Source organism: Myotis nattereri, assembly GCF_964212035.1.
Source record: "Myotis nattereri genome assembly, chromosome: 3".
Taxonomy (NCBI): Eukaryota; Metazoa; Chordata; class Mammalia; order Chiroptera; family Vespertilionidae; genus Myotis; species Myotis nattereri.
This window is the reverse complement of record NC_138077.1, coordinates 133,412,517-133,428,027: the sequence shown is the minus strand read 5'-3', so window position 1 is coordinate 133,428,027 and position 15,511 is coordinate 133,412,517. Positions and strand designations below refer to the sequence as shown.

At 47.0% G+C, this 15,511-nt stretch overlaps 1 protein-coding gene across 7 annotated transcripts in view; it reads right to left on the bottom strand.

Annotated features, from left to right (window-relative positions):
- PHACTR1 (phosphatase and actin regulator 1) overlaps window positions 1-15,511 on the bottom strand; it is a 507,187-nt gene that overhangs the window by 76,346 nt on the left and 415,330 nt on the right. For 6 of the 7 annotated variants that reach the window (XM_081085614.1, XM_081085612.1, XM_081085613.1 and 3 more), the window contains one exon: window positions 4,215-4,382. In XM_081085614.1, coding sequence (XP_080941740.1) covers window positions 4,215-4,382 — 168 coding nt within the window. Of the gene's footprint in view, window positions 1-1,802; window positions 2,010-4,214; window positions 4,383-15,511 lie in introns of all 7 variants that reach the window. The other variant, XM_081085611.1, reaches the window with a different exon arrangement.

Below are 15,511 nucleotides of genomic sequence, written 5' to 3'. Positions count from 1 at the left end.
CATGGGAATCAGTTCACGGTATATCACTGAGTGCACAGAGCAGTGATAGAAGACTGTACAGCAATATTTTAGATAGACAGATAGATGATAGATAGATCATATAGATAATAGATATGATAGATCATAGATAGATAGATGGTAGATAGATCATAGATAGATAGTAGATATATATGATAGATCATAGATAGATAATAGATATGGTAGATCATAGATAGATAGATGATAGATGAAAGATAGATCATAGATAGATAGATGACAGATGTTAGATCGATGATAGATAGATATGATAGGTAGATATGATAGATAGATAGATATGATAGATAGATGATAGATAATAGATCGATGGGTATGATAGATAGATGGACGGGGTACTCTCTTGGAAGGAGGCTCTCTTCTGTGAGCATTTTCTCCTTGTGGTTTTCTATGCATTTAAACTTTGGGGCACTGAACGAAAGTGTTATTAGTGAATTGAATGGTATACGTGGAAATTTGCCCTTTTAAACCACAAACATTTGCAGGGATGGATGCATACGTTGATGGAGTAGTTTGACACAGCTCCAAGTTTAGGTTGGACTCTAATAAAGCCCAGCACCACATGAGAGAATCCCACGACCCTGGAACAACATTCACTGAACTAGGTGTCGGGAAACACAGGGTCTAATCATGGCTCTACAGCAGAATTCTTGCCCACCCTGGAAAATGGCACTTATTTTCTTGAACTTCAATTTTCTATTATAAAATAAGTGTCTATTCTTCCCAACCTCTATCCCCATTCCATCTTACAAAAATGTACAGAGATAAATAGAAACAATAAGAATACCAAAGACGCTGTAAAAAGGCAGTTGATCAGCATCAGGTGGGATTACTATCAAGGCTGGAGAACAACCCTCTGAAATCTTTAGTCTCTGATATACCACAGCCTTGAATCCCAGGGGTATCTGATTCACGTGCTAATGTGCAGGGAAGGGCAATTTACTGGACAGCTGATTTAATACCGTGGCACATCAGTTAAGCAACAATTTAAAAATGAAAATGCAAGAATCATTTTAGAACAACATTCCTAAGCTTACTCTTCTTTTAAAAGTATTTCTCACAATACTTTACAGATATTGTCTTTGCTTTTTAAAAATTAAAAAAGTTTTTTTTATTGATTTTAGAGGAAAGGAGATGAAAAGAGATAGAAACATCAATAATGAGAGAGAATGATTGATCAGCTGCCTCCTTCTTGCAAGCCCCCCACTGGGGATGGAGCCTGGAACCCGGGCAACCTGGAATCGAACCCTGACCTCCTGGTTCATAGGTCAAACCACTTAGCTGGTGCTTATTTATTTTTTTCTATTTTTTAAGAGAACAGCACAGATATAAATTTTAATAAAAGAAATATGCTGGCCTTCACATCAATAATTTAAAGACAAAAATTTAAAGCTTTGGCAAACTCATTATAAAGGGAACAAGGTGCTACACTTTATCTTTGCAAGGACTTTGACATGGAACCTGACTCACCTAAATGGGCAAGTGGCCTTGAATTACTCACATGGATGCTGATGTGCACGTTGACAGATACACATGACTGAAGGCTCTTGGCACATGACTGATAGGTGTATATCGAATATTTCTTGACACAAAGACACAAACCCAGGCATGACTGCGTGTACCAAGACACACACGGAAACACCCACACGTCCCACAGTCCCGCAGAGCGGCCTCCCCGAGGCGGTGCACGGGCTTCAGGTGAAAAGGAAGAGCAGAGGTTTCCCTTGAAGGGAAGGGCGGGCGGCGCCCCCAGAGACGTCTTCACTCACCTGTCAAGTGGTTGGCAATCCTGGCTGTGGGTTTGGGAGGCAGGGCGGGGGGCTGCTTGAGGAGGGACAGCTGCTTCACTGGGGTCTCCTCATGGTCTCCAGAGAAAGCAGCAGGTTTTTTGGGGGGCAGTAGCAGGACTGGTTTGGCTGAAGGATCTTGGGACAGGAGGACTCCAGACTCACTGGCAGAGGGACTCTCTTCAGACACTGAGGGGACAACCACAGGACACACAGGAGACATTACACAGATGCAGTGCGTGGGGCTGGTGAGCACACAGGACAGGGGCGGGGCGGCCACAGGCAGCGCTCCGGCTCCTCCAGGCGGTCCCGAGAGTGTGGGGAGATAGAGAGAGCTGGAAACCCCTCTCCGGGCACAGTGGGGAGGCAGAGGCAGAGGCAGGAAAGGGAGAGGGGGAAGGATCAAGAGGGAGAAAAAGGAAGAAGGCATTTTCTCAAAACGCTGTCACGTCCCTCTCGGCGGTTATAATGCTGACTCTGTGGATGCTCTAGAATGTGACGACCCACAGACAACATGGTAATGCATCGGGGAATGAAGTGCCTCCTCTGACCCGAACCAGCACCAAACACCAGCACCTCCCTTGGGGCCTGCTGCCCTGTGCTAGGCAGGGAGAGAGGGGGGGTTCTTGTTTTTGCCCGCTGGGTCTCGTCCTTGCTCCCAGGTCTGGGACACGAGGTCATGAAGACCGCCTGGAGTTTGAACCAGCGGGGCGGCCTACACATGTGGGGCAGCTGCTCTGGAGCCCCCTGAGCTGGTGCAGCCTCTAGTGGGCGCCCTGCCTTCTACACGCACCTCCCAGGCCTTGCGGCTCCTAAAAACCTCAACCAGGTGAAGGATGCTCCTCAACACCTTTTTGCCTTCCCCCTCCCTCTCTCCTCTTACTGGCCTGAATTATGGTTTTCTTGTTTTGATTTGCCCCATTTCTTTCTCTCTCCCCGCTCCCCCCCCCCCCACCCCCACACACTTTTTTTGGTTAATCCTCACCTGAGGATATTTTTTTAGGGAGAGTGGAAGAGAAGGAAAGACAGAAACAGGAGCCGCACCAGGCTGGGCCCAGGTGGGGGAGGAGCCTGCAACCAAGGTAGGTGTCCTTGGCTGGAATTGAACCTGGGACCCTTTGGTCTTCAGGCCAATGCTCCATCCACTGAGCCGAACTGGTGTGTGCTCGCCCCATTTCTCTTTGCTCTGCACTGGGCCTGACTCTTCCTTTGCCCCGACTGGCTCCAGTGAGGAGCTGTCTTGGGCAGAGGCATAGGCCTCCTGGCAGATGACAGTCTGAAACTGTGGCTCCACTGGGTGTCAGACCTCACCATGCCCATCAAAGCCATCTGATCAATGTTACAGGGAAGGGTGAATAAAAACACAATTCACTGCTTCAGCTGGGAAAATCGCCCCAGCTTGCGGGACGGGGGTTGCAACTCAGCGGCCTGCATTCCTTCCTCCCATCGCTGCTACAGTCAGAATGCCCAGAAGGGACTCCTCTCCGCGCCTTCTTCCTCTCTGACCTGGGTAGCAGTTCCCTAAAGCACCCAAGCCCTGGCAATAACCCCCCTGATGCTCAATGCTCCCCCGTCCCAAGGGACACTGTTATTATCAGTGTGGGACACACCTGGTCCCAAAGGGAAGCCCGGGACCTGACTCGGTGAGACACCATCTCTGACATCCTCCCGCCTGCGCTCTGCTGAGGAGACTGTGCACCTGGTGTGGGGAAAGGACGTGGCCTCTCTACCCACGCCAGATCTACCAAGAGGTCCCTTCCCCCGGGCGCGATTCCTGACAACAGGACCATCCTCACTGGCTTGGGGAGGGTCCCAGGAGGGATGAATATTGGCCGCTCAGAGGGCTTTGGACCAGAGAGGGAATAGTAGTTAGATGGCGTCAAAATCATCTGTTGACAGGATGCAAGTTAACCAGCAAATGGTAAACAATGTAACGGCCAATGAGCACATTGACAGTATACAGTAAATTGGTACAACTTGCTAAATTGATACAACCATTAATTGGTAACTGGGGCTAGGATGAAAGGAAATGCCAGGGCAAGCAGACAGGTGAGTTAGATGGGTACCAGAGAGAAGTGCAGGGTTCTTTAGCTTGATCTTAACAGAAATGAGTGTTAGGAAACAAAACCATGACAGTTTACATAATCAATAGTACAAAAACAGGGTATGTCACTTTAAAGATATTAAAGGTATAAAAATATTTTTAAAATCTAGAATAATAACTGAATATCATCCCAATTTTTATACTCAGTATGTACTGGTTGGTCAGTTGCATCCCTATTTCTAGGATTCTAACGCGTGGGGTGGTGGACAATAAAACCCCAAGTCCAGTCAGGCCAAAGAGCCTTAATGCCCCCTGCTGGGGCCTGTGGTGAACTCTCCCAGGGCCATTACCTGTCCCATCCATGATGTCTGAAGGTTGGAGCACCTCGTATGAGCAGGGATCTCTGGGCATCGGGACCGGCTCCATTTCGGACAGGGCAGGCAGAGACAGCTGGCTGGCGCTCAGGGACTGTCCGTTTTCCAGGGAGTCCTCCTCATTGGATATGGAGAGCTCCCCATCTGCCAGAGAGAGGAAGTGCGGTTAGACAACGCCTGCCTCCGCAAAGGGTGACATCCAGGGTCTAACTGAGTCTCCATCTTTATCAGCATCTGCACTTGTTCTTTTGCTTTTGAGACATTTACTTTATTTTTAGAGATGTGCCATCTAACCACCAGCGCAAGAGTTTCCAATGATCTTTAGTCAGTTGCTTCTTTTCTCTCCATCTTTCTAACCACAATCCACCATATTTTGTCTATCTTTATTTTTTTTTTAATGAAAGTGAATAAAAATTGATTTTTCTTCATAATCTTGGAAACTTGGAAAAACTGAGCAGACCTCAGAGCCTGGAAAACCAGGGTTAGGAATTCCTACTTCAGGGAATAAAGGGCTCCATATCACACAACAAGTGCCAGGAGCGTGGTACTCCCGCCTAGGAAAAAACTCATCCTGTCTTCTCGCTGTGTCTGCCCAAATTCCCTCTGAAAGGCCATAGCAGCCAGAATGCGGGAAGTGCCTGCATTCTCCGGAGCTCACCAGTGCTCGCTGGTCCTGTGGGCGGCAGACTCTGATCTGGCTTGCAGCTCAGCAAAGCAAGGGGCAGCCAGTTAACACCATGGGGAGGATCAGAGGCCATTTGTCAAATCAACATCCCCCCACCCCCAGTGTGATTTCATCCTAGCTCAGGGGAGTCCTCCATAACTAGACACTGAAATAAAATAAAATTTTAAAGGGGACTGAAGGCTGTTCTAGTAAAATGAGCAAATGCCCAGATGGAAGACTCTTACGTGATACTTGGTCAGAACACAGAAACTAGCAAAGCAATTACCTGGCTTACAACTGCGAGCAAGATGACTCACTCGTAGAAATGAAACAGCGAAATGACTCCAAGGTTAAATGTGGAAACACAGTCCTTTCGCTCTGCCCTTCCCAAGGCTGTAACTTGATCCACAATGATATATGGTGACAAAGGACCCTCTGCCAGCCCCTCCCCCAATTATCTGTGACACGTATGTCCAACAGAGTGACCTACACATGAGCAGGCCTTAGATAATGTATGGCTCAAGGACGTAGGATTTTTAACCTGAATGTCCTATAAACATAGAGAAAACATAACAGAGAGCAAAAAAATCATCTGAAACAGACAACATAAAGCACGGTACTCGAAAAGAGTGTTGTGCGTCTGTTTTCTTCCTTTTCTCATTTAGCCTTTTTATTGCCCCAAATGGCAGCAGTCAGTCATTATTATAACTGACTAGTAGCCCGGTGCACGAAATTCATGCACTGGGGTAGGCGGGGGAAAGGGGCCCCTCAGTCTGGCCTTCACCCTCTCCAATCTGAGACCCCTCAGGGAATGTCCAACTGCCTGTTTGTGCCCACACTTTTAACAGATAACAGCTCCATTGTTGTTTCTTTCTTATGCTTAAAACAATTGGAATTAGTAGGTATTCAAAGTGTGTATACATTTTGGGGGGACACCCTATATATCTCTAGTCAGCGGTGAAAGAAACCAACAGCAGATTTGGAACCCCCAGACAGGGAACCTCGCTCACTCCTCACATGTCTCCTCACTTCACTTTCCACCTTCGTGGGCAGCAGGAGAATCAACGTTTTCTCTCATTAATGCGGAAAAGCACGTCCTGTCACCCGCTGCCCGGCAGGAGTGCGCTAGGCCCCAAGCAAGCAAGGCTCAGTCAGGGCAGCCTTCGCTCATGGGTGCTGGCACCCAAAGTGCACATTCTCCTCTACAGTCACCCCAACTGTCTCACTGTTTCACTGAGAGGACGGAATTCCTCTCCGCCTCTGGGTTCTTGATCTTGAACGCCGACCAAAGGCACCTCAGCGAGGGCTGCCCGCGCCCACCAGGTGTGTCTGTCTGCACCTGCTCCTGCCTCAGCACCTGCATTAACCCCCCAGAGGTGATCTCGTAGCTGCACTGGCCTCCGTGGGAACAGGGCATCACCACTCCGCCCTCTCACTGTCATCTCACAGGTGCCCACCCTCAGCACCCAGAACACCCAGACACTCTCCAAAGGACGTGAGCGCATCAGAGGGGATGTGTGCACATCCTGTGGGGGTGTTAGGCATGCTGGGTTGATGGAAGTGCGGTGGAGAGGCGGGGGGGAACTTATGCACGCCTTGGTTTGCAACTGTTGCAGGCGCGGGAAGGTGACAGTGTGCTGGGGGATGTTCGCACGCCAGGGGGGGATGTGCACACTGGAGGCCTCTGGTTTTGCAGATCCGCAAACCCTTGTGGTGCGGCCAGGAGGACGTCAGTCTGGCCCATCACGGTGGCTGTCCCTGCGATCCTGCACCTTCTGGGCCAGGAGGCGGATCTTGCGCAGCCACTCCTGGGCGCTGATGGCCTGCAGGCGCTACTTCAGCTCAACCTGCAGGCTCCGCTTGGCACACTCACAGCTGTCACCACCGCCATGTGGGGAGTACAGGCCGCCCTCCGCAGGCCTGCCTCCCCTGTCCACAGGCTCTCTGCGCTGCTCACCTGCCCAGTGTGACTGGGGCTGGGCGGAAGCCAGGCGTCCTGCCCTGCCCAACCACGGCCAATCCGCCCCTGTGCAAGCTGCCGCCCCGGGACTGCAGACAGCCTCAAGCACTGCCCCCGCCCGGCAGGGTCACGGATCTGGGTCCCAGACCGCCAACAGCCTCAAGCGCTGACCCCTGCTCGCCAGGTCATGGATCCAGGTCCCAGGACAATGGACAGCCTCAAGCACTGCCCCTGCCTGGCAGGGTCACAGATCCGGGTCCCGGGACCGTGGACAGCCTCAAGCACTGCCCCCCGCCCGCCAGGTCATGGATCCGGGTCCCAGGACAATGGACAGCCTCAAGCACTGCCCCTGCCCGGCAGGGTCACAGATCTGGTCCCAGACCGCGGACAGCCTTGCCTGCTGCTGCCCGCCTTCAGTATGCAAATTAGCTGCCATCTTGTTGCTTCAGGGTGGGGGTCCCCACTGGGGTGCCTGGCCAGCCTGGATGAGGGGATAATGGCTGTTTGCAGCTGGTCACACACCCTTCAGGGTGGGGGTCCCCACTGGGGTGCCTGGCCAGTCTGGATGAGGGGCTGAGGGCCATTTTTAGGCTGGCGGGTGACTGAAGCTCCCAACTTCTCCTTTTTTTCTTTTTTCTTTTATTCTGGGATTTATTTCCCTTCTATGGCTGTCACTGGAGCTGAGAACTGGCTTTAGCTCTGAGGCTCAGCTCCAGCTCTGAGACCTCAGCTGCTGAAAGCAGGTATCTGGGTTTGTTTGGCTTCTATAATTGAAACACTGTTGTGGTCCTGCTGGCTGAAGCCTGGCTGGCTGAAAGCAGGTTTCTGGGGTTTGTTTAGGTTCTATAATTGCAACATTGTTTCTTAGAGTGCAGCTCAGAGGCCGGCAGCGGCAGGCGGGGAACCTTGGCTTCCTCCATCACTGGATCAAGCAAGCCTCCTGTTCGCTTCAGCTGCCTGGCTGCTGGCTGCCATCTTGGTTGACAGTTAATTTGCATATCGCCCTGATTAGCCAATGGGAAGCGTGTCGGAGGTACGGTTAATTACCATGTTTGTCTATTATTAGATAGGATTAGCAAGATGATTACTCCTCACTAATACGAGCAGCGCAGACCCAAGGCAAACACCACGGAGAGGACACAGCTGAACCAAGGGTCTGTAGGGTGGGAAGGGCTGTAGAATGAGGGTCCCTGCACAGCATCCCATCATATATGGTCCCATTCCTCTTAACATGCTTTAATTTTGCATGTTCAAACCGACACCGTGGGAAGTAGCTCTGCTTCAAGTTCCCAGTTGGTGAAATAATGACACAGCTACCATTCAGTTTAATACATCTCTTGGAAAGTACTTTGATTTTTGATGTTCCAATGTAATAAAAGTCCTGGGTAAGACAATCAATGGAGAAGGGGTTTCAGCGCTGTTGCCAAGTTCTGCTTGGTTGGGGCAAAGACGCAGTGGGGTGATTGGTGCACATTTTTTTGTCTGGTGCACATTTTAACAGTTAGAAATGCCACAGAAGCAACACTGGGAAGAAAGATATAATTGCAGTTGGATTACTCTGTGAGCCTTGGTTTCACCCAGGCTTAATGCCAAAGGCTTTGTTAGTAACAGAGTAGCAATATCACTCATTCCTCTTGCGTCTATTTACCCTCAAAAAATTTAGCTCCCTATGAATTAAAAGTACCTTTGCTAAGTCACAAGGCCCATACCACTTTAGAGAAGAAACAACCTTGGGAATTCCACTGTCATAATGTCTACATATACATTTCCATTGAAAAAAATGAAAATAGGAGAAAAAAGAAGAAATAAGACACTGATCATATCGCCACCCTAACAGATACAATTTCTTTTTCAGTACATATTTTTCATAGTTACATTCTTACTACGAATCAAATTCTGTCTTTCTTTTCTATTATAGCATTACAATTTGCAGAATCACCATCTTAATGATTATATTAGACTAGAGGCCCATTGCACAAAGAGGTTCATGCAATAGGCCTTCCCTTCCCCTGGCTGCCAGCACCGGTTTTCCTCCGGCACCTGAGACCCAGGCCTTCGCTCCAGGCAGAGCCTTCAGTCTTCTCAGGTCCGGTCGGAGCCTTCAGTCTTCGCTCCGCCACTTCATGCCATGTATGCAAATTAACCGCCATCTTTGTTGGGTTAATTTGCATACTCTCCTGATTGGCTGGTGAGTGTAGCGGAGGGATAGTCAATTTACATGTTTGTCTATTATTAGGTACAATGAATATACTGATGTTTATCCAGCTATCTCCCTATGGTTGGTTGGTCACAAGGGGATTTCAAATGTTTTATGCTATTATGAAAAAAGGAAGTTCTATTGACCATCTTCTTATATAAAATCTCTCCTGCCATTAGAATTCCCCCCTTTAAAAGAGATTCCAATAAATGAAATTTATGTGTATCAATAATTTAATTTAATTGATATGTGTATCAATAATTTAATGTCTAGTGACACATACTTGGATCTTCTGAAATTGTCTTTCTAAAGGTTTATTTTTCTTTTTATTTACACAATAGCAATGTACAGATCACACTAATTTCTTAGCTTTTGGCCATTTCTTCAACATTAATGTTAATAATCATGTTTTATCTATGTATGTATGTATGCATGTATGTATCTATATATATACTACATATGTATACATATCTAGTAGAAATAATTAAAACCATTCAATATGTACAAAAATTCATTATCAATATCATTTATGACCAAGATTGGTAGTGACAGAAGTGAAAAACATTTTATTTAGGTTCATATAACATGGGCATAGAATGATGCTATCATTGTTAAGTAACTGTTATTTAAAATTCTTATGGCATTTTTGAACATACACAAAGTAGAAACATTAATGCAATGGACCTCGTATATTCATCTTCTAGGCAAGGAACCAGCGGGGAATTCCTAAGGCTTGGTGGTTCCAAGTTTGATGAACTTGAAGACCACTGGGACTGGAGAGAGCAGTAGGGTAGAGTGGAGGTGTAATATGTATCAGATGCTGACATATCTAACAAGGAAATCAGGTCACAGAGGGGAGAGAAGAGCATGGTGACGTGGATCTAAGATACAGAACTGGCCATGATGCTGTGCCAGCCCGATTCTCCTCTTCTCGTGCGGCCTAACGAATGAAGATGTTGGTAATACCAAACCAAGGACAACGAAGGGAAAGGTGAGAGTGAATTAACTCAATTGATAAACTCCTGTTGCGAGCTTATAATTAACAACATGCATCACACACCAGAAACTGCCAACTCTCACAATGACCTTGTGAGAAAGGCAGACGTTCTCTATGAGCTCCTTAGGACACGTTATGGTTTATGGAAACTACAGACCAGCCTGCTTCCTCCAAAGCTCTGGGTTCCACCACACCCTGCCCTGCCTCTCCTCTCATAAGCCAGGCAGGCATTGGGCCAAATGCTCAGGAGAAAACAGACATGGCTTAGGGAAGAGAGGGGGGCAAGATGTGGCGAAGAAATGCAGAAAAGCAGGCACAGAGAGAATTAGTGTGAGCCAGCTGGGGTGAGCCGGGGAAATGTAGCCAGATTGAGAAGTCCTGAGAAGTGGCTGGAAAAAAGAAGGGTGAAAGAAGATAGAAGACTTGTGCTCAGGCTACATGAAGATCACACACGAGAGGTAGAACTTGTCTTGCATTGAATTTTTAAAATATTCTAAAAGTACAATTTATGCAAAAGTTGTATTTCTAGAAGATTGGCCTAAAAGAATAATTTGAATTTTTGTTTGCTAGTTTGCTTGGGAATTGTGACTACATTCCAAGTGGTTTTTAAAAATTACTGTTTTGCTATTGTTATTTATTTTGCTTTAGGAATACTCTCTAGTTTTAGGGTGATTGACATCAATTTCTGATCAATTAAATTTCCTCAAAACTTAAGGTAACTAAAGTTCTTTTTTTTTTTAATAAAATAGGTAAATGCCACCATAAAAACCAATGAGCAACTAGAATTCTTTCAGGTTCTTGTGAGTACCTATGTAAAAACAGTTTCTACTTTTAAAAAATGATATGAAAGATGGACTTTTCTGAGCGGGCTCAGGGTTTATGATACTTTGCATAAGATAAAAAGTATTAATTTTAATTTTGAAAAACAAAAGTACTATAGTATAAACTTAAGTTCACCCTGAATCTGATATTTTAGGATATGCTTTATGGTTTATATAAAAAAAACTTATGTTTAAAAATGTATTTCTAGTTTGACAATAACTCCTTACTTAATAAATAATAGTTAAATGTGACTATAAAAAATTGCTTTATGAGGGCATGTGCTACAGGGTGGGAGCCGCTGGGGAGAGGTAAATGGGGGAAAAAGGAGACTTATGTAATACTTTAAACAATAAAGAATTTAACTTAAAAAAGAACTGCTTTATGTCTGCATATTGAGCCATTGCTGCAATAAATTTCTCAAAGATAAAAAACTAAAAAGATTTAAAAGTTAGAATAAGCAATATAAATAAATGTGTGTTCACATATACATATTTATTTTTCAGGTTGTGTAAAAGAAAAGCAAAATGGATAGTTTTGACTTACTCATAAAACTTTTTGGTTTTTAATTTGCAAAATAGAATGCTATAAACCAAATAAAAAGGAGCCCAGAATAATAGGGAAACATGAGCTCAACACAGCTAATAAAAGAATAATTATTCCAAGTATGAAGAGTATTTGTACAAATAAATAAAAACCAAGTCCCCGTGCCACTTGCCAAATGGATAGCCTTGCGAGGAATGAAACAAATGCAATGAAATGCCCATGTGGGTGATGCAGATACATAAGAATGTGTTTGAAATAATGCCAAGTACAAAAGCAGGAGTGGAGAACAATATGTACACAGTGATTATAAAAACATCAAAATGAAGTATGCATGCAGGTTGGCAAAGTTCTGAAGTAAATCTGGCAAAATATAAGTAGGGTTTAATGATTATTAATTTTTTTCTGTAAAAATGCTTGTTCATAAAAAAATAACATGAAATCTGCATGCTGCTTTGTTAAGTGAAATGAAAAAAGAATAGCTTTTGTTAGGGGAAAACTTCTCCTCACTCCTTTGGTTTCTTGAGGAGGCATTTTCCTAAGCCCTCCTTATTTTTGTGTAGCTCCCTACCCCCTCCAGGTACCTCACTGCTGGCCCCTGTTACCCCACTGGGTGGAGAGAGCCCCTATGTGAGCACTGGAGTGTGCTCCGCACTCCTCCCTGCCACCTTCCCTGCCACCTGGGCTGGTGGTGACTCAGGAGGCAGCCTTGTCCTCTTGGGCTGACCCTGAGATCTAGGCTGGGGGGTAGCGGGTTGAGCAGAGAGTTGTCAGGCCCATCCATGTCCTCCTCCAGACCAGCCTTTATCAGTAATAAAGCTGCCATCTCCCTACACTTTGATCTCCCACTTGTCTTACCTCTAAAATGACTCAGAAACTCAGAAGGAAGAAGAGTGCTAATATTGGGCCACTCAAGTCCTTAACAGTCTGGGGACTCAAGGGAAGAGAATGCCCTCCCACCTCAGGCAAAGAGAAACGGAAGGGGGCACTGACAGACAGGGAAAGGCTGCGGTTATAGACCATGCTCCCTGGAGGCCTGCAGCCCCGCAAACAGAGGTGCTGGTGAGCACCCTGACCATTCTCAGGAGAGCTGGGTGGGAACAGGCGTAGGAGGCGAAGGGCACAAAGCCAGACCTTGAGCGCTGGAGAGCGGTCTTCTTGTTTTTGTCCTCACTAGCTTGCAACACATCACTGAACTCCTGGGACATCAGTTTCTGTCCCTTGAAAAGGAAGGGACTGCGTTAGTTGAGGCCCAACTTCCTTCCAGATCAAAGCATTATCTGCATGACAGTGGGAATATATAGAATAAGCCCCTCCCACCCAATTACTTGCAAATAACCTGATAACTGATAAGCTAAAATAGCAAATCGTTTTTCACCTCGGCTTTCTTTTTATTGTATGACATACTCTGTCTGGGCATAGTACATCAAGAACTAGGAAGTACATTGATGGATTTTAGGTTTAAATCAATAAAATCAATGTATTTTATTGATTTTTTTTTTTTTTTTTTTTTTTTTTTTTTTTTTTTTTTACAGAGAGGAAGGGCGAGGGATAGGGAGTTAGAAACATTGATGAGAGAGAAACATCCATCAGCTGCCTCCTACACACCTCCTACTAGGGATATGCCCCCAACCAAGGTACATGCCCTTGACCAGAATCAAACCTGGGACCTTTTAGTCTGCAGGCTGATGCTCTATCCATTGAGCCAAACCGGTTAGGGTTAAAGTTTTATATTTTTATTAAAAAAACTGGTAAGTAAAGTTTTAGTCTAGAGCTAGTGACTTGTGCGATACATGAAAGGCTTCTACACAGGGTAGAAAGACAGGGGCAGGAGAGGTGGAAGGGATGGGAGGAAACATTTTTGGAGCACTTAAAGCGTCTTCAGTGTCAAGCACTATGCTGGACATTTTATGTATAATAGTAACAACAGCAATACCTAAAACAATATTTTGGGAATTTATCAATGTGCCAGGCTTTTTTGCTCATTATATATATGTATTGTTATATATTATATATATCTGTTTTATATATATACTAGAGGCCCGGTGCACAAAAATTTGTGCACTCGGGGGGGAGGGGGGGGTCCCTCAGCCCGGCCTGTGCCCTCTCACAGTCTGGGACCCCTCGGGAGATAACAACCTGCTGGCTTAGGCCTGCTCCTGGGTGGCAGAGGGCAGGCCCAATCCCTAGGTGCAGCCCCTGGTCGGGCTCAGAGCAGGGCCGATTGGGGAGTTGGGGCGCCTTCCCCCTGTCATGCACAGAGCAGAGCGGATTGGGAGGTTGCAATGCCACCCTCAGTCACGTTCAGGGTAGGGCCGATTGGGGGGTTGGGGCACCACCCCGTCACACTCAAAGCAGGGTCCATGGGGAGGATGCAGCACCACCCCCTGTCACGCACAGAGCAGGGCCCATCAGGGGCGTTGGGGCTCCGTACCCTGTCACGCACAGAGCAGGGTCAATCAAGGGGTTAGGGAGCTCCCCCCTGTCATGCACAAAATAGGGCCGATAGGGGAGTTGGGGCACCGCCCCCTGTCACCCACAGAGCAGGGCTGATCAGGGGGTTGGGGCACCGCCACTGTCACATTCAGGGCAGGGCCGATGGGGAGGTTATGGCTCTACCCCACCAAACACAGAGCAGGGCCTGTGGGGGGGACGGTTAGGGCGCAGCACCCCATCACACACAGAGCAGGGCTGATCAGGGGGTTGAGGCACCGCACCCTGTCACACACAGAGCCGCAGGGCGATCAGGGGGTTGGGGAGCTCCCCCCTATCAGGCACAGAGCAGGGCTGATCAGGGGGTTGGGACGCCTTCCCCTGTCAGGAACAGAGCAGGGTGGATAGGGAGGTTGTGGCCCTGCCCCCTGTCACACACAGAGCCACAGGGCGATCAGGGGGTTTGGGCGCTGCCCCCTGTCACGCTGATCCCGGTGCCGGGAGGCCTTGTGGCTCCGCTGATCCCAGTGCTGGGAGGCATATTACCCTTTTACTATATAGGATAGAGGCCTGGTGCATGGGTGGGGCTGCCTGGTTTGCCCTGAAGGGTGTCCTGGATCAGGGTGGGGGTCCCCACTGGAGTGGCTGGCCAGCCTGGGTGAGGGGATGATGGCTGTTTGCAGCTGGTCACACACCCTTCAGGGTGGGGGTCCCCACTGTGGTGCCTGGCCAGCCTGGGTGAGGGTATGATGGCTGTTTGCAGCTGGTCACACACCCTTCAGGGTGGGGGTCCCCACTGGGGTGCCTGGCCAGTCTGGGTGAGGGGCTGAGGGCTGTTTTCAGGCCGACTGAAGCTCCCAACTGCTCCTTTTTTTCTTTTCTTTTTTTTATTCTGGGCCAGCTTTAGCTCTGGCTCCAGCTCTGAGGCTTCTGCTGCTGAAAGAAGGTATCTGGTTTGTTTCAGTTCTATAATTGAAACACTGTATAACTCCAGCTCTGAGATTCCGGGCTTGCTGAAAGCAGGTTTCTGGGGTTTTGTTTAGCTTCTATATTTGTTACAATGTTTCTTAAACTGCAGGCTCAGAGGCCGGCAAAGCAGGCGGGGAACAGGGAACGTTGGTTTCCTCCTTCACTGAAGCAAGCAAGCCTCATGTTAGTTTCAAGCTGCCTGGCTGCTGGCCGCCATCTTGGCTGGTAGTTAATTTGCATATCTCGCTGATTAGCCAATGAGAAGGGTAGCGGTCGTACGCCAATTACCATGTTTCTCTTTTATTAGATAGGATGTCTAAATCTATATACTCACACCTACATATATTTATAACAACACAATGAAATTGGTACTCAAATTATCCTCATTGTATAAAGAAAACTGAACACTCGATGGTTTAAGTAATTTGTGTAGACCAAAGCATGGCTGACAGGTGCTGAGCTATTATGTGGTAGGAGTATGTGTGAGCTTATTTTAAATGATTTATTTTTAATTTTTTGTTACTTAAGTATGGTAAAAGAACAACATAGCAATTCTTTATAATTAAGACACAGTTGTCCCAGTTAAAATTCAAATCCTGTTAGTGTTAGTACTTGCAGAGAAGAAGAATAAATGACATCATGAAATTACTAGAGGCCCGGCACACAAAATTCGTGCATGGGTATGGTCCCT